We start from the raw sequence: 18,543 nt of genomic DNA, 5'->3' as shown, positions 1-18,543 counted from the left end.
TTTATTTAGTCAGTGAACTTTTCAAATCCAAATACCATTACTACTTAGTAGTAGAACAGCAGTAGCTTTTGTTACATTTCCATTTCAGTAACATTGCCATTACAGACAGTGGAAGTTAGACAAAGACATGGGAGCCATGTCAGTGTTCTAAAATCATCTCTTAGCAGTTTCGCTGAAATTGCATAAAATTATTTCCATTTCACAAATTTGTATAAAACTGAAAGTAATGTACTTTTAGAGAAAAGTCTTCTAATCCTCTGTAGCAGAATTCAAATGTAAAAATTTCTAGCAATGCAAAGTAGATCTGTAGGTGGATTTCATATCTGTCTTTTCAATCTTGTAGCTGATAAAAGAATCATTACTTGTTTATATTATTGAGCAAGTCTGTGTTCTTAAAGGCATTCAGTGGAAAAATATTCCCTCAACAAAAACTGACTCAAGGTTGACTAATCTTACTTATGTTACCCTCTACAGGTAAGGTATGATTCCTGCTCCTGAAGATGTTGACTAAGTAGTCATCTAATAGAAAGCACAGGGAAAAGATTAGTCATCTAATCTTAACTGCACAGGAAAAAGAGAAAATAATAATAACCCCTCCTTGATATCTGTCTTTATGCAAAGGAATCTAGTCCAGACATTATTTACCCATGAATTTTATTATCAAGAGAAGTCCGACTGCAACCAACAGAATGATTCCAGAAATTTAAGCAAGTATATCAAAGAATGCAGGAACAGAATTCAGGAAAGATGAGTTAATTGGAAATCTGAGGAACACAGCTGGGAAGCTGTACACTGAATTCCTGAGATAAGGGTCCATTTTTTTAATTACCTATGTGCAAAAGAACAAAGTTAAATTACTTTTAGGAAGTACTAAGAATGTGTCTGATGTGCTGTGTAATAAAAAATTGACAGAGATGTTGGTATTTGCTAATTATTCATGCACAATTAGCAGAAAAATTTCACATCTATTGATCATTAACTGACCATTAAGCTTTCTCACATGTTGAGGATGATTAATAAAAGTAAACTGGCTTTGGTGTTTACTGTTATATAGTAAATGAAACTTTGCCAACAGTTAGCTGGGTAAATATGGACATTTTCACGAACGCAAGAAGTTTGCAGATTTGTTGCATGGTTTGAGTGGAGTTCTTTGCAAGTCTGAGGGAAACTCTTAAATGTGAGGGCAGCTCCACTTTCTGGAACTGTGTGTAACCAGCTCAAGAAAATAAATTATTGTATTGTTTGTCTCTAAGGCCTTTGAAAGATCTTATGTAATTGTGTAAATGAGTTAAGGGAGACAATATATAATTTACAATTTGTCCAACCTTCATGTTCTGTGTAGACTGGTCATTATCTAATCTCCCATGTTTCTAAGCCTAACTGTCCTTGAAAGTATCATGAACTGTTTTATTTTCACACAAATTAGCTGTTCAGGAGGAACCCATCAAACACCTTGGGTGCATTTTCTGCAGACATGCTTTCAGGACATTGTCTACAGCAATTTTGTAGCTGTCAAAAGGAAACTACCATTCCTGAACTCTCTTTACATATCCCTCTTCCAGTATTTCATCATATTGATCCAGTGTAAGTCTGTTTTTATTTTGTGGGCATTAAAGGTCTGTGAAATGATAGTGCCTGGGCTTGTCCAGGAAGGACAAGAAACCTGTCACATCGACAGGAAACCAATCCCACAGTGACAGCAGCTGTTGGTTGCACAAGCTACTTGGTGTATAAACTGTCATTTCCCAACAGAGGTCTGACTCAACAAAAACTTAAAAGGCTGAAAGCCACACAATGCATTCTTTTCAAGTAGTACATTCACCTACAATTTTGAGTATATTTCATCAATACAATATTAAGACTTATAAAAGAAGGTTTAGGATCCATTGTATCTCATCAGCCATACTAAGACAGAAGGGCTAACAATGGAAATGTGCCTGCTTCCAAGTCACTATGGGTAATTGAAAGGTATTTCCAAGTCACTAAAGGTAATTGATGAGGTAACTGAAAGCATATGGATTTTCTGATTCTCTTAAATGCAATAAAAACTGAAGAATGAGCCCATTCAACATAATCATTATTTTTAGAATTTTCTTTTGCTACTTTATTTTTGTATGCTATCCTCTCCTGCTGAAGGTGACTCTACCTGGCTTCAAGACAGGCATCACCAGAACAATTTGGAGATTTTTGGTCATAGGTCAGTTTATACAACACCAAGCCTGCTGGCAACAAGGTCCACTTTTCCCAAAGAAGGGGAATGAGGACATAGCCAGGCTTGACAGACATAGGATATAGGAAGAACTCCAGAAACCACTCCAGTAACAAAAGAAGGCTTAAGAAAGCGCATCTCAAATCACAAGCAGCCGAAGACATAACCACAGACAGGACTTGGGAGATCCCTTTCCACCCCTGCTGGGATACTGACACAATCAAATATTTCCATAAAATGCCTGTACACCAATGTTTGCAGTATGGAGGACAAACAGGAGGAACTAGAGGTCTGTGTGCAGGGCTTTGCTCTCATTGCAATGGCAGATGTGGTGGGACAGCTCCCATGACTGGAATGTCATCGTGGAGGGCTGCACAGTGCTCAGGACAGACCAGGCAGGTGCTGGGGTGGAGTTTCCCTCTGTGAGGCAACACTTGGAATGTATCAAGCTCTGTCTTTCGGTGGACAGTGAGAAAGTCCAGTGTTTATGGTTAGGATAAAAGGGCAGATTAATAGAAATGATAGGTGGGTTTTTTTCCTCTCTTTTAAACTGGTTGTTTGCCTGACAACTTGACAGTAACCCAGTGTTACCTTTGAATATCCAGGTTATTAACCATTTTCCCTTTTGGTTTTGTGTGGTCCTTTCATATTGCATTGAAGAAATTGGTCCCACAAGGAAAATATTATTGTACTGATGCAAAACCTGACCAGGGATCCAGGATGTAACAGCTTTTTAAGGAAGGTGTGCAATTGATGTTGCATCTTAGGTTTTTATATTAAATACTTAATCACAACATGTAATTCTGTGACTTGTTTTTTCAAGTTGCCTAGCTTTGGAGTTCAGGATGAAAAAGTCTAATGCTTTAATGATAACTTTGTAGGTTCTAAACAAAATGAAAGCTTGGTCTCATTATCCCATTGTTCTCCTTTTCTCTTTTCTCCAAGCTGCCTGTCTCGTCCTGGGTTGTATGATTTTTCCTGATGGCTGGGATTCAGATGAGGTAAAACGGATGTGTGGTGAAAAGACAGACAAGTACACGCTGGGGGCTTGTTCAGTCCGCTGGGCATATATCCTGGCAATTATTGGAATCTTGGATGCCCTGATCCTCTCATTTCTGGCATTTGTGCTTGGAAACAGACAAGACAGCTTGCTAGCAGAGGAGCTCAAGTTGGAAAACAAAGGTAGGACTGCTTTAGAAACACTATTGTTGGGTGGCCTCAAGGGCAATTGCTTAAAAACAATAATCAGTTTCAATTTCATTTTATGTTATGCTTAAAAGTTGGCATGCTGGCTTACTTGTTACTTTGCTGGGAAAGAATAAATGCAAGGGGTGAAGGAAGTTTTGCATTTCAGCCTCCAAAAATCTGAGAAAGCTCAAATTTGATGTAATTTCTGCCCTATGCATGAACTATCCTTAGTTTTTAGAGTTGTAGATGGGATGTTATTGTGTTACTCACTTGTACAGTATTTCATTAGCATTTAATTTTCACTGTCTCCATTTTTTCCTGTACCCCATGCAAGATTTGCTCCCTTGGTTCCTTTAGGATTTTACAATGTAATATGAATGTCAGTAATGTGGCATATGTGTTAGCACAGTGCCCAGTAATGGGGTGGCAGTGACCTGTGTATGGGACTGCCCATACAGCAAGGAACTGGTGGGCTGAGGATCAGAGCCTGGAATGAATAAGGATCCTAGTTCTTGCCTGAGTGTGCTGCTTTGAGCTCATGAGTCAGCTCATGGGAATCTAGGCTGCTGCAGTAACTGAATACTCATGCAATGCTTTGGGGATAAAACTCATTTTTAGATTAAGTACATGAAAATGGCTTGGACCAGTAATTTATCACACATTTGCAGGAATGGAGATGTTTTTTAGTAAGTGTGTGCAAGCCTGGCTTATTTCTGCAGCCCCTTCCCCTTGTGCACCCCTGGCATCCCAGCTGAGTATGTGATGGGATAGATACCACAGAGGGCATGTCCCTGCTTTATCTTTTTAATGGGCCTGTTGTCCCTGAATCTGTCTAATCCCTTCTAAACCTGCTGATACTGTCAGCCTCTCCAGCACTGCATGGCAGCAAGTTCCTGAAGCTCACTACTGACTGCTAAAGTACTTTCTTTTATCTGTTTCAAATTGATCCCCTGCTAGTTTCACTGACTGTCCCCAAGAGCAGGATTCTGTGTTCAGCTCATCTACCACCTTTGTAATTTTGTGGGCTGCTTCTAATAATAGCAGAGGTATCAGGAGCTTTTCACCACTAGATTGCTGTTTGGCATCCTGTGTTGTGTGAAAATAGCAGGTCTCAGTGCTGGTCCAGAAGAGCCATTATCTGTACACCTGTACAGTGGCCCCTGCTTGCTGGATTGCAGTCAGCACACTCAGCCCAAAGATAAATGGACTTGAAGATTGAATACCACATACAATTCCAGACCTGGATGGAGCCTTCTAATGTTGTGAGTTAAGGAAAGTCTGTGTCACTTGCAATTGCACATGTGCATCTGTCCTGCAGGTAAACTGAGGGCATCAGCTTCAAGGACTATCCCTGTGACCCTTTCCTGTAAGGATATTATTAATCTGCATTTGAAAATCAAAATACTTGTCAGAAGGGCATTCACAGCTATGCCACAAGTGCTTTTGGCATCACCACTATGTCTGATTTGTCTATACCATATAGAGCTCATGTACCCAACATTACTTGTATCAAAGAAATGCATCTGTTTTGGCACCTTGTGAGCAAAAAACAGCTTCTGGAGCCTCCTCACCTCTCACATTGCTGGCACAAACCCTTGCCAGAACATTTGGTCCTCAGCATGTCAGAAAAAACCATTCAGCAGCTCAATTTCCTTGGATTAAACACAGAAACACACCACACCATTGGCTTCAAAACAAACCTGAACTCAACAAAAAGGGACCTACCCCACTCTGCCCTTCACAATCAAGCCTAATGATCACCACTTTTTAAACTGTCTTTCGAATTAAGTGAAGAGGAGTCAACTTGGCCTCTAAAAAGGACACTTCTGTCACAAAAAGCTTCTGCTAAGCAACAGCAGGGCAAGTCTAAATCCCCCTGAGCCCCCCAGCATTTACCCACCAGGCACAGCCCCAGCCCTGAGGAGAGACCCAGCAGAACACAGCAGTGGCATCAATCTGTGCCCCTGTGCACTGAACACACATGAGTGCTTTGACACTTACCCCATAAACCACATCCCCTTGCCCCCTTTTAGACTAAGGGATAGTGCAGAACTACTCATCAGCATTAGTTCACATGCAGAGTATCCGTGCATCTCTTGGAAATGGTCAGGATGTGAAAATACTGCTCTGTACAAATAGCACTAGCATATCTCCCATTCAAACAAAAAGATACAGAAAATTCTAACTATTGTCTATATGGATATGGACAATTCTGCCCTCAGCTTTCCAAGCTGCTCCTACAATGTGAAGTCAAAGCCCTTAAAACAAGTAACCATGAACCAGAATTTGCCAGCTGGTTGACACTTCACACCCTCCTTACTCTCCAGGTTGTTAAAGGTTGGCTCCACACATCTGAGCTGCAGCCACTGCAAAATAAACAGGCCCAAAGACAGAAAGTAAGGGAATATTGTTTCTTGGTGATAAAGCAGCATTAAGTAAAAGGAAAAAAAAAAAAAAAAAAAAGTAGTGTTTCACAGAGATTTGTGCACCTTTAGCTAGGGAATCCTCTTCCTCAAACAGGAATAGCCTACCCATGGGATCACTGCTGCCCCAGGAAACCTCCTGCAAAAGCTGTATGTGAAGCTGAGTGACAGGAGCTCACCTGCCCCATGGAGGGATGACAGGACAGAATGCTCATCAGCTGTCATCCTTCCAAAGGAAAATAGCTCAGGATGCAGTGAACATGCAAACTGCTGCAAAATTGCAAAGCCCTGCTTGTCAGCATGTAGTTTCCGTGGCATGCACTCACAAGCATTCAGGCCAACTTGTGCAAAATTAGGTATATCAATATGAATATTGAGACCAAATTTAAGTTTTCACAGATAGCTACGACACATAAAAGAATTACCAGCATCTCTGGTAGTAATAAACAGTACAAATGCAGAAAGAATACAATATACCCATGTTCTCTGTCCAATATAATTATATAGTCCCTTTTCTGTAAAGTTATGTACCCCAACTCCTCCTGATAAATAAAAAGTCAGTGTATGCTCATTTTCATTTCAGTTAGGTTGTACATCACAATAATAAAAACACTTTCAAAAATGAAAGGCAAGATTTCTGTTAGTCTCTTCCCATTTTCAGACTGGTGCTTCTCTTCATGGTGCTCATCCCCTCCCTTCCTGCTTTTCTAAAGAGTCCAAGAGACCCACTTCAGACTCCTGCTGCTTTGGTGTGTGGCTTTTTGGTCAAAGCACTTAAGGTGATTATGAACTCAGAGCAAATTCAACCACCTGAATTCCCATTAGAGAAGGGAAATATCTGAGAAACTCATTGGGGAGCAATCTGTGATAGATTGCTATAGACAGAGGAACCTGGGACTATGTTAAAGGGCTTATCATCTTGCCTCAAAATAAGAAGTATTAAGGCACCCCCTTTTCCAAAGGCAAAATCAGACTCTTCTTTGAAGCCCACATCATAGGTTCCAGGCTGGGAACTCCTGGCCCTCATTTCCAGCTTGAAAACATGATTCCCTGCCGTGCCAGCCAGGGACAAAGTTTTGCCACAGCTGTGAAGAGCTCACATGCTCTCTTTGAGCTTCACCTGTAAGTGGCTCATCTAGCATAGCACCACTGCAATTAGATCCACTTGTTAACTTCCTTGTTCAATTACAACCTATTTTCCTTCAGTTATCACCTCCACACTGAGCTCCCAGTAGTTATGAGTAAAAGAACAGCAGACAAGTAGCACCAGACATATCTCATCTAAAAACCTGCAACTAGAAGCCAAACGAACAGATTTTTTTATACTTTTCCCCCAAAATTTTCTTCTTTTGATAATAGCAACCATTTTCCTATGATTTCTACTATATAAATAATATTGGAAAAGAGAAAATACAAAGATAAACGTGGAGATTTTATTGTGTTTGGCATCAAACAGAATAAAATCTCTCCAGAATGAAGGTATTCACAGCACTGCTGTAGGATCTGTGCCCACAATATGAAGTTTCATCCAAGGAGTACTTGAGTACTCCACACTGGACCACATCCAGGACTTTCCTGAGCAGTGTCTCAGTGTCATGCACTCTATTGTGCATGGAATTCTGTCAGCACCAGCCAAAGGATTTTTGGCTCCCCCCTCCACAGCAGCCTACAGAATGTCATGTAGGACACTGATCTTCTGCTCCCCTTGGTTTGGGGGTGTTCATTCCTTAGGTAAAAGGTTTTCAGATTCCAGCCCTGGTCTTTAATGACAAAGTATTTTGGAGGTTTTAATAGAAGTTGAGGGGAAGAAATGGGAGAGTGAGATCAGGAGTCAAGGGATTTTGGCACAAACTTAGAAGACACTTTAAGGTTCTCCTTTTGAAAATGTCTATTTTTGGTTTTATGAGCTTGTGGGAAGCACATGCATATGTATGCAATAAAATACTTAGATTTTTCTCCTGGTATTGAATGGAACTAAGATAAAAGTTTTGGACTGACATTCAGAAAGCAGAGTTTGATTCCTGTTTCTTATACTGGATCTGTCATCTGACTTTTGTCAGATGACATTTCTCTGTCTTTTAAATGGGAAGAAATGAGACTGACTTTGCTGATATGTTGTTTGTGGTTTGTGGTTCAGCAACGAAAGATGAATTAGAAAAAGTAAATTATGGTGAAATTATTATTAAAATATGTATTCCAAGATTAAGGTCTGATAAAAGTATTTTGTCAAGGAACTACTTTGCCAATATGCTAAATGATGATACTCTTAAGGGGAGGCAAATGAGGCATCAAGACTAAAAGTCAAAAGCTGATTAAAATATCTTATTAAATAAAGGTCAATCTTGCAATAGTACTGATTGATACATCAGCTGATCCGAGTTCCTTTCCAGCTCTACTTTCTATAATGAGAAAATAAAATTAGTCCTAAACACATGCATTAATTACTTAACTACAGAAGTTGGAGACCATGAATAAAGAGTCCTAGTTCCCCACTGATTAATGAAGAAAGAACACAGTGAACTGTTTTCTGTCTCACAGGAAGATGTATCCCACTTGCTGTTTCCCTCTGTAAGGACTCTCCTACAACAGCCCAGTTAAAGAAATTCTCATTCCATTGGATGAGCTCATGATATGATGGACTTAAAGGATGGACTTAAAGGATGGGGTCTTATAGGAAAGCTTGCACCAAAAAGACTTAGGCAGCCTCAAAAATGCTTCTTAAATGGTGTAGATAATTTAATTCATTGAACAGGCTCTGTGCTTAGCTGAAAAATTCTGTGCTGCAGCAGAGGGGCAGGATGCATGGGAATGGGGGATAAAGACCTTAGACAGTCCTGCTACAAGCTACAAACAAATCTCCAGCCTGGTCAAGACAAGTCCATAGTGAGCCTGGACAGATATGTGTTGTTAACTCAAAGGCAGCCTATGCCCTGTTGCAAGTAAGACCATGTCTACTGAGCTAGAAGGAAACAAGCCTGACTGTGCCATCACTAGCAGCTGCATTAGAAATGGTGCTTTGAAGCCTGGGAAAAAAAATCAGAGATATTTCACAATATAAAAACATAAAAGGGAAGCAGCTGACGTGTATTTCATTCTAGGTAAGATTAGTGACACACAAAAGTTATGATACTCCACCATCCCTCTTCCTTACTGACAGGAACCATATTTGCAGGAGGAACATCAGAGAATGCTCATGACTCAGCTGCCCTTGCGTGAATGTTTTTCAACAAAGTGTTCACGCAGACAAACTAATGAAGGTTTGTGCCAAGAATCTGGACTATGGATGGGAACAGCTATTGAGAGGACATTTCTGCTGTCCAGTCCAGCCTGCCACTTCCAAGAGCTGTCTGGGCTGTCCTTATGTTTCTACCAGCCCTGATGTCTTGTCATCATACACAGAGGAGGCCTGTAGCACTGAGTTATAATTGTTCCTTCTTGCAGCAAGTTCCAGTGGTTTTCTTGGAAATCTTTATAATGATTTAAAAAGTCTTTCATTTCAATATCTCACTCCACTGTGAACTTGTTGTGATCCTTCTCCAGCAGTTTCCTAATGCCAGAATTATTTTCTATCTGCAAGCAAAACACCTGAAAATAATTGAAGGTAACCTCCTTCTTTCTGGGCATGGCATCAACAGAAATAAAGGCTGTTGTCAGTAGTTTTAGAATAAAAGAGCTATCAAAAAAAATCCAAATGAAAGCAAAGCAAACAGTCCTGTTTCCTAAAATTATATTCAAGGAGACATTCAAATCATAGCTATTGAGATATTTGAGATATCTGGCTCTTCCTGCTTTCTGTTGGAGGTACAAATTACCACAGTATAAAATAAAAGTTGACCTGCTTGGTGCTAACAGCATAGATCTTTTCAGCCAGTCATTGGCTTTAGTCTGAAACCTTTAAAATGTTCATGTTATTTCTGGACCACTTGCAGACTTGATCTGGACTTTCTGTTGCGTCCCTCATCTTCTCTTGAAAGACAAGCTTAGTGAACTCCAGTTTGCTGTTCCCACTGACTCCTCCCTGGATGCCTCCCTGGCCCTGGGACAGGCCCACACTAGGGCATACACAGATTTTAGTTCCTTGGCTCCAGTGACCCTGCTTAGCCTGAGTTTGCTACAACTGAAAATTAGAGTTGTGCTCTTAACTTCCAAGGTCTCTGTCTGTTGACTTTGATAGGTCTGTACAGTTTTGCTTAATAGAATACCAGAAAAGAGCAGTGGAAGAGGAAACAGAGATGGGATATTAATGAGAAATATTGCAGTAAGATTGCTCTAGGTATATCCTGGCTTCATTTGCTAGAAAGATACATACTTTTTAAAAAGTGAAATTATAATACAAAGACCTTTTAACAAAGATTTCTCCTCTCTCTTACATCTGGAGGTTATTTTTTTCTAATTGAAATTATAATACAAAGACCCTTTAACAAAGATTTTTCCTATCTCTTATATCTGGAGGTTATTTTTTTTAATTTACATTTTTAAAATAAATTCATTATTTTGTTCATATCCCATGGTCCATGTTATTATGTTTAATCTTTCAGACATTTGGCATGCAAGCATTCCAATTGTCAGAAATATTTCTGTGTACCTATTTCAAGAGCATTTACCATGAAATATACTCAATAGACATGGTAAAACTGAAAAGAGATGTTTAGATGCAATCCTGCTTGATTAATGTATTTACATCACCACAGCAGATTTGATTTTACAAACCACATTCACCCCAGTTTTGTAAATCCAGAAATTTTCAGGATGATAATGAGCTGGCATGAGGACATCATTGCACACAGCTATTCATCTTAAAATGTTCTTTCATCTCCAAGCACTTGCACCCTTCCAGGTGACAGCATTCGACACAAAACAGACCATTACTCTGGTTCCTATATGCTATTTTCCTCAGCTCCTGCTTTCTGATGTTCCCAACTGATTCTCTCCTAATCACTGCATGTATTGTTCCTCTCTACTTTGTGCACACTGAAAACAAACCTCACTCACTGCTCCTCGTATGACTTTGTGTCTGATAGAGGCTGAAAGGATCAGCATGGATATTTCAACCAGCCCCCAGTACCACACAGGCTGTAGGATGTCCTGGTTCCCTCCTGTTTATCAGCACTGTGTAAAATGTGGAATCAGAGCTGGACACTGTTCCAGGAGTGGTTCAGACTCTGCTGTGCCCAGAGGAGTTCCAGCCCCTCTGCTCCTGCTCAGCCTTTCCTCTGGTGCAGCCCTGCTGTCTGCAGCACAGCTCTGGCTCGTGCTCAGCTGCATTTCCCCTGCTCTCTGTCTGTCTGGGGCTGGTTTGTTACTCCATGACGTGTTTTTGTGTCAGATCATGTTTATAGAATGAGCCCTTTGCCAACACACATGAAGAGTTCCTTGGGGCTCTTCTGCAGCAGCTGAGAGAGAAAATGGACACTGCCACTGGCATCCAGCAACCTGGAGAAAATCTGGAGGTTATAGATCTATCTCCTCCTTCCTAGGAGATGCAAAGATGCACAGGAGAACAACAGCCACCTTCTCTCTTTTCTGCATCTGTGCTGAATTCAGACACAAAACCCAGTTCTCAGAACTAACAGGGTCAGGACACTGTGTGCCTCCTGTAATTTTGCTTTGCTCTCCTACTCTTCCCAGGGTTTTGTAACTTCTGGCTGCCTTTGGAGGGCTCAGTCAATAAAGGCAGATCTTTGCAGTGTGGATGCTCCCTTCTGTCTGGTACAGCTGGGGACCCTGAGTGCCCACTGTAGGGTCTTACAGGTGGACAACCATCTTAAAATACTGAGGAAATCCAGCAGCATTGCTTATGACACCTAAAGGAAGAGCTATTCTTGCTTCCTGAGCAGAGAGGCAATAGTTTAGTAGTACTTTTACATTTCTACCATAACAATACACATGAAAGATGAGAGCACACCAGATAAGAGTCGAGAAAATAACAGTATTATGTAAATGCCTGCTAAAATTGATGCATCTGGAATCTTTGCAGAGTACAGAAATTCTGTTACTTAGTGATTACTTCAGAAAGAGCACATTCTGAAACCAAATTCAACCGGTATAACTAAAATGGACTCATTTTATAGAAAATGCTTACTAGTCCTTTTTTTATTCTTAAGTAGATTCTTGAACCAAAATCCTCAATTTTTTTCCACTGGGCATTTTGAACCTGATTTTGCAGAGGAGAGGGGCAGGCTTCATCCTATGAAACCAGTAAAAATTGTAGAGGGTGAGAGTAAATTTTAGCCATTAGAACAATTCATACCATTTTTAAATGCTCATGAATCTTACTTATACTAATTCTTGACCACAGAAATTCAAAACAACATTTTTCAGGTGTTTTATTGTTTGATGCGTATGAAATACATCCATATTTCCTTTCAAGAGCTATCATAGCTGATAATAACATCTGGCTGACCTCTTGCAAGTAAAACTGATAAAGCAATAAAGATCAGACATCATATATCCTGCAGAGACAAATATTGGTCTACTAGAGAAAGTGGAAGTGTGCTAGAAATCATTCAACGTGTTTCAAATGTTAAGGAGAAGAAAAAATTGTCAAAGGGTTGATTGGAAATTCAGTACAGAAGCCATGCTGGCAAAGTAAAAAGTGCTGTACTTATAGGAACAGCCACAAAAACAGTGTTTGCATCCTTAATAGAAATTCTGGATTAAGCAACATGGAAAGAAGTAATTCCAAATGGTTAAGGAGAAGTTTGCTTGGGAGAATAAAAATTTGTATCAGTGTTAAGGGAGTATTTCTATGTCCTTTCAGAACTAGCCTGCAGAATCCTATTGTTGAATTTAAAAAGATGGTTGGAAACCGCTGATTATTCAGTGCTGTGTACCCTCAGCACTTCCAAGCAGAGGCAGTAGCTGTCTGAAGAGCAAGACTGCCCTGCTTTGTGTGCCTCAGTTTTGTATAGATGCTCCCTGCTGCTCTGTTGATGTTAATCTTTAGCCCACATGGACAAAGATGACATGTTATTAAGTAAAATAAATCTTCCCCTATAACCATCAGCCCTACTTTTTTCCTGAAGAGGACTGACAAGTTTACCTTAAATAAATCCCTAAAAAGGCTCTGTGAAATGATTAGAATTTGTATGTTTACAATGATGCCAGAAGATGAGTAGGTTTATGCACTGATCAATCATTTATACACTAGTGAGCAGCTGACATTCAAGCCTGTGTCTGCTCATCTATCAAGCAGTTCTCACAAAGGTTAGAGGCACTACAGTTGTACTCAGGCACAAATAAAGGTATAAAAATGTTATAAAAATGCTAAGTATGGAAGATTACAGCATGAACTGATAGGATTTCATTCTTCTGAGTAATTCCTATATAAGATACCTGTCTCAGACAATTTGCCAAGGTGTCACCTTCTTCCCTAAGTCCAACTGGAGCTCATCTATTGCCTTTCTTTTAGTGCAGTTAATGTGCTTGCAGATATATACAGAGTATGTGCTCACCCAACAGAGTCTCAAAAATCTCTGCAGGCAGGCTAACACTGACCTCTGCTCTCTGTGCTATGGAAACTGTTTTTGAAAGAACAGGGGGAGCTGGAGCAAAGAGGAAGTGCAAAGGCCACTCCTTGGTTCTCTGGCTCTCACACGGTGTCTGCTTTGGAAGGGAGCCCATTTTTAGGGAAAGACTAGATCTGACTTAATGAAGAAATATGAGGAGAAGTTTAGGAAAGGAAGTTCATGGTGCTGTGAAGTCCAGCAGGAAAAAGGCAACCAGCAATCTGAGTCTGGCTCCAGTTGGTTTGCCTGAAAGGTTTAGCGGCATCTTCCTATTATTTCCACCCAAATCCTTGCTTCATGCCTATGGCTGTGAGCACACATGCTCTTAGTTGCACCATCTTCTCAGCTTCTGTGCTTATCACTTCCCAGATTACCCTCTGTGGAGTGCTCCCACCAGCCCTGAACACAGGGGCTCAAGGAGCCCTGGAACGGGCAGCACAGGCACAGCTCCCTCGGCAGGGAAATGGCTGAGCACCTGGTGGCAGGGGACATCAGTCCCACCATGGCACACTGTGGGCTGTTTAGATTATTTTTTAATATTCTGGAGCTACACCTAATACCCTCAAGTTAGTTCAGCACCATCTGTCCCAGATACATCTGCATTGCATTCTGTCCCATTATTCTTCAGAACGTTCTCTAAAGCTCTGCATAGCATTGAAATCACAGTTAGCAGCCTTTGTTTGTCTAGACCTATAGTTAGGTTGCCTTCTGATGTAAATTAAGGACTCCATCAAAAAAGTTGGAGAGAGAAAGTAAATTTCTTTCAAACTAGACATTTTAAAAATAATATTAAACATTCATTTTTCTTCTCCTGTCAGATTTCCTGAGCTGTGCCTCAGTACCATCTTGGTTCTCCTTTATTCTTGTTTTTCACTGTCTTTCTCACCTCTCTTTTCATAGACCATGCCTTATACACCATTTGTTTAGCAAATATGTTCATTTCAATTTTTTTTAGGATCTTCAATTTTCATAATCCCAGGGCCAGGAGTTTTCTCAATATATGCTTTCATAATTAAAGGGGAGAAAAAAAGAGATTGTATCATTATTTAAGCAAATGAAAACCAGAAGTTAAAGGGATTTTTTAATGTATATCTAATATTACTTTCTAAGTATTACCAGTAAAAGTGTTAAAAATTACATTGTTTTTCTTAGCCTGCTTTAGGAGGTGAATGACACCAAATAAAAAGTGTATGTGGGCTGTTTTAGCTATTGTCCCCTGCATTGACTAATTCCATTTTTTTAACAGGAAAAGAATGCAGCAATTCATCACTTGTCCAGTCCACTTAACGTTTTGTGCCTTTTTATGAGAGTGGAATTTGTGAACTGGATAGCTTTGACAGTTTGAGGTAGTTGGTACTTTTCATTTCTGGATCATTGACTCAAGCACAGCAGATATTTGACAAAAATTGACTGCAAACTGAATCTGGAGAATGACTGATTGCTGAAGTATGTAAGAAAAGTTTTTTTCTGTGCAGCTGAGAGTAGACTAATGCAATAACAAAAAAATATATGTATCTTAACCCTTTGCTAGAAAACGTTCCAGCTGGGGAGACTGAGAAATACAGAACATGTGTAGCTTTGGATGCCTTCATCCTTGTTCTACTACCTTTAGCTACTACCTACAGCCAGAAAGGGAATTTACCAGGACATCCTCCCAAGTCTCTGAACACCAGGTTGTCAATAGTGGATTAGATGCACCCAAAAAGTGAGGTCTCTTCTGAACAATGTTCATGGCATGCTCCAGACAGGACTGTCCTTGAAAACTGGGCAAGTGATGGACATGGGTGCCATGTAAATATGTCAGGAGAGAGCTGCTGCATTTTGGGCAGGGCTTTGTGGGAGAGCCAAAGGTCAGCTTTCCTGGGCATGTACCTGCCTTGAAGAGTACAGCAGTCTCTGAATTCTGTTGAATTAGTCAAGTGAATTGACCTAGTACATGACATTTCTTTCTCCAAGTTTCCAAGAAATTTAGTCTCCAGTGGTTATGATTTTCCTTTGTCTGCCATTTTCCAGTGACAGAAGGACTATTGCAACAGCAATCAATACATTCAGAAATTTGACTTTGGTTTCAGGAATTTCACTGTGATTCCTTTCAGCATGATATGCACCAGCCAGATCTTAAACCAACGTAAACCCTAGAATGGACCCTTTTTAAACAAACTGCAATTTCAATGAGCAGCAGTGTTTCAGGAAGAAAATCCTTTTAATGGATGGCTCTTGAATTTAAGTTTTGCTTTAGCTGGATTTTTTTTTATGCCAGTACATTTCATTTTGATATCTGAAAGCAAAAATTCCTAATTTCCCCATCAGAATAATTTCCTTATGCAATTACACTGCTTATCTGCCCACTTGTTTATCAATCCCCTTCTCTAATAACCTTTAAACCCATTGTCCAATTTCAACAAAATTTAACGAATTCTAACATCATAAGAATTTGAAACTCCCAGAAGTGTTTTGAAGATTAATGTACAAATTTAAGAAATTAGCATGTGATTCCACTAAGGGAAAGCCAGGAAAGATATTCAGCCCTTAACAGCACTTGGTTAACCAAGCCAGCATAAATCTCATGTCAGATATGCCACCCTTCCTGCCTTTTCTGAATCATCTGCCATGCTAAATAAAGTAGGTAGGGTACATGGAACACATGGCACATGTGTGTCTGTATATAAATATATATTTATACATACTTAAAAGTGTAAGAAAGTGAAGACAAGTCCTATAGCAAACAGGCTCTAAGAGACATTTGTGGCATGTGGGAAGCATGGGAGTTTGGAAATATCTGGGGCAGGAAGGGAGTCAGAAATACTAGTGAGGGATCTGAGGACATGAGAAAGACAAGAATCACAGCTAGAAGGTGCAGGAGTCTAAGGGGAAACAGGGTATTGCTGTGGAGGTGTCATGGGGCTGTGACAAAGGAGCTGGGTCATTATATTCTGGCCACATGGGAGAGGGAGCACACATGCTGCTCATTGAAAGTCAGGCACAGATTTCTTGTACCACTCATGCAACATTAGGCTGTTTAAAGCTGACCAATAAAAAGGTTATTCTAGTATCTAAGTAACTCAAAAATATTTAGTGAAAAAATTCAGTTTAACCTTAAAGAAAGCAGTACAATGCGAAGTCATGGAACTCCATTATTCAATAGAAACTGTAAAAACTCTGTTTCAGTCCATCCCCAAACTATTTTTTCCACTGCTTGCTTCAGCCATTGAACTGAAAAATTGGCTATTTACCTAACAGTTATGCTTTAAAATATTTGCAATACAGGCACGACCAGTACCTTTCACTCAGAGCTTTGGTGTGGGGGCAGCTCAAAAAACGTGCCAGGGAACTGGCACTGCCTTTTGCATCCTGGCTGATAAGATCTCAGCCTGTGCTTCGGAGAATTTGTTCCCTTTATCTTTGTTCACACAAAGATAAACAAAGATAAAAAAAGTAGAACCAACAAACCTGCCTCTGCCAATGATAATCTTCCAGCAGATACTATCATTTCAGCAGCTGCTGTAAGAAACTTTCCTGAAGGCTGGTGCATACAAAATAATCAATTCTCATCTGCAGATTATGGTTGAAATCTGCCAAGTGCTACCAGGGCTTATGCTACCAGGTTCATGAGATGCAGTCTACAATACTGATTAAAGATGAGATGTTTACTGCATCTGACAAACTGAATGGACCATGGACCATGTCTGGGGAGCCTCTAGCTTCCAGAAAACAGGTATTATCTGTTTCTAATGAGAAATAGGCAAGCAGTGCCCACAGTATAAGTGGCTTGTAGATAAGCAAAAAGCTATATTCACAAATCCTGTCAATCAATCCTTTGCAGCAATTTCTTTTAAAGGGTAAAAGATAAAGAGCTGGTCTAGGAAATGCAGCATTTTGAAGAAGCAGCATTTCAGTAATTGTGGTTAAGGAAAATATGGGATAAAAGTATGTGCTGTTGCTGTGCTGCCTTGTCTGCAGCACTGCTCTGGAGTGTGCTGCCTCTGGTCCAGGCCTCAGTTACATTTTAGTCTGAACCCAGACCCAGCTGAGTGAGCATCCAGGATTAACCAACATCACCTGATTCCTGCTGCAGCTGCAATAACCTTCAGCCCTTACAGAGGTGTGAGCAACAAAATTATTAAGCCAGTTTTTTTCTCCTGAAACAAAAACTTCACTGTGCTCTGTCCAGCTGAGTAAACCTAGAGATCAACCTGGAGTCAGATTATAACTCCTGGTTCAAAGCATCTGAAAAAAAATGGGTAGAATGCAAAATTATTGGTACCCAAGGTCTTAATTCAATTGCTGTACATGCTGAGAGAGCTTTAGAAGAACATTGGTACATCTAAACTTGGCCTGCAGCAGCATATTCTTCCAGGCACATGACTCCCTGGGCTTGGGAAGAAGGAGGAGCAGCACTGTGGCACCATGGTGGGGTTTGGAGTTGCTGGCCTGAGGAGCATGGTCTGTGTCAGGCCTGGGGGCAGCTGCAGCAGCGTGGCTCCCTACCAGCCCAGCTCCAGCTGCCCTGTGTGTCAGCACAGCCTGGAGCTGACACAGCCATCCTGGGTTAGGACTCAGCTGTATCTGCACAGCACCTTGTGCCAAGAGAAAGTGCTGTGAGCTGCTGCTTTGGTCTCTGCATTCCAATTCCTGTGTGTTGTTTCCTCCAGATATTGCAGAAATGCTGTTATATAGGAGCACAGAACAGCAGAATTCTTTAGGCTGGAAGAGACCTCTAGAACCAAGTCCAACCATTGAGCCAGCACTGCCAAATCCACCACTATACCATGTTTCCAAGTGCCACATCTAAACGTTTTTAAAATACTTTCAGGCATGATGATTCAACCACTTCCCTGAGCAGACTGTTCCAGTGCTTTTCCATGAAGAAATATTTCCTAATATCCAATCCAAACCTGTCCAGAGCAACTTAATGGACAACAGGGCAACTAATGGGCCAAACTCACAGGAGAAGCTAGTTTGGAATGCATCTTCCATTGAACATCCATCCTTTCCCATACAGTCTCTCACCTGCATAGACATTTCCTTTATTCTTTTACTAACTCCCTATTTCCATGTGGAAAGGAACATTTTGGATATTTTATCTCTGGCCATGTGTATATCCCTTAGTGTAACACAGTGCACAGATCCCAAAGCTTGCAGCAGCCCATACAGGGTAGAGCCTGGCTCAGATCTTCACAGTCCCATGGCTGCATTATTGCAGTACTGGTTGAGC

General features: G+C 40.5%; 1 protein-coding gene across 3 annotated transcripts in view; it reads left to right on the top strand.

The window, feature by feature from the left end:
- LHFPL3 (LHFPL tetraspan subfamily member 3) overlaps nucleotides 1–18,543 on the top strand; it is a 234,611-nt gene that overhangs the window by 154,611 nt on the left and 61,457 nt on the right. For all 3 annotated transcript variants that reach the window (XM_066550853.1, XM_066550855.1, XM_066550854.1), the window contains exon 2: nucleotides 3,155–3,391. In XM_066550853.1, coding sequence (XP_066406950.1) covers nucleotides 3,155–3,391 — 237 coding nt within the window. The remainder of the gene's footprint in view (nucleotides 1–3,154; nucleotides 3,392–18,543) is intronic.

This window comes from Molothrus aeneus, chromosome 5 (assembly GCF_037042795.1).
Source record: "Molothrus aeneus isolate 106 chromosome 5, BPBGC_Maene_1.0, whole genome shotgun sequence".
In the NCBI taxonomy this organism is placed as follows: domain Eukaryota; kingdom Metazoa; phylum Chordata; class Aves; order Passeriformes; family Icteridae; genus Molothrus; species Molothrus aeneus.
Note: the sequence above shows the minus strand (reverse complement) of the source record. Positions and strands in the feature narration are given on the sequence as shown.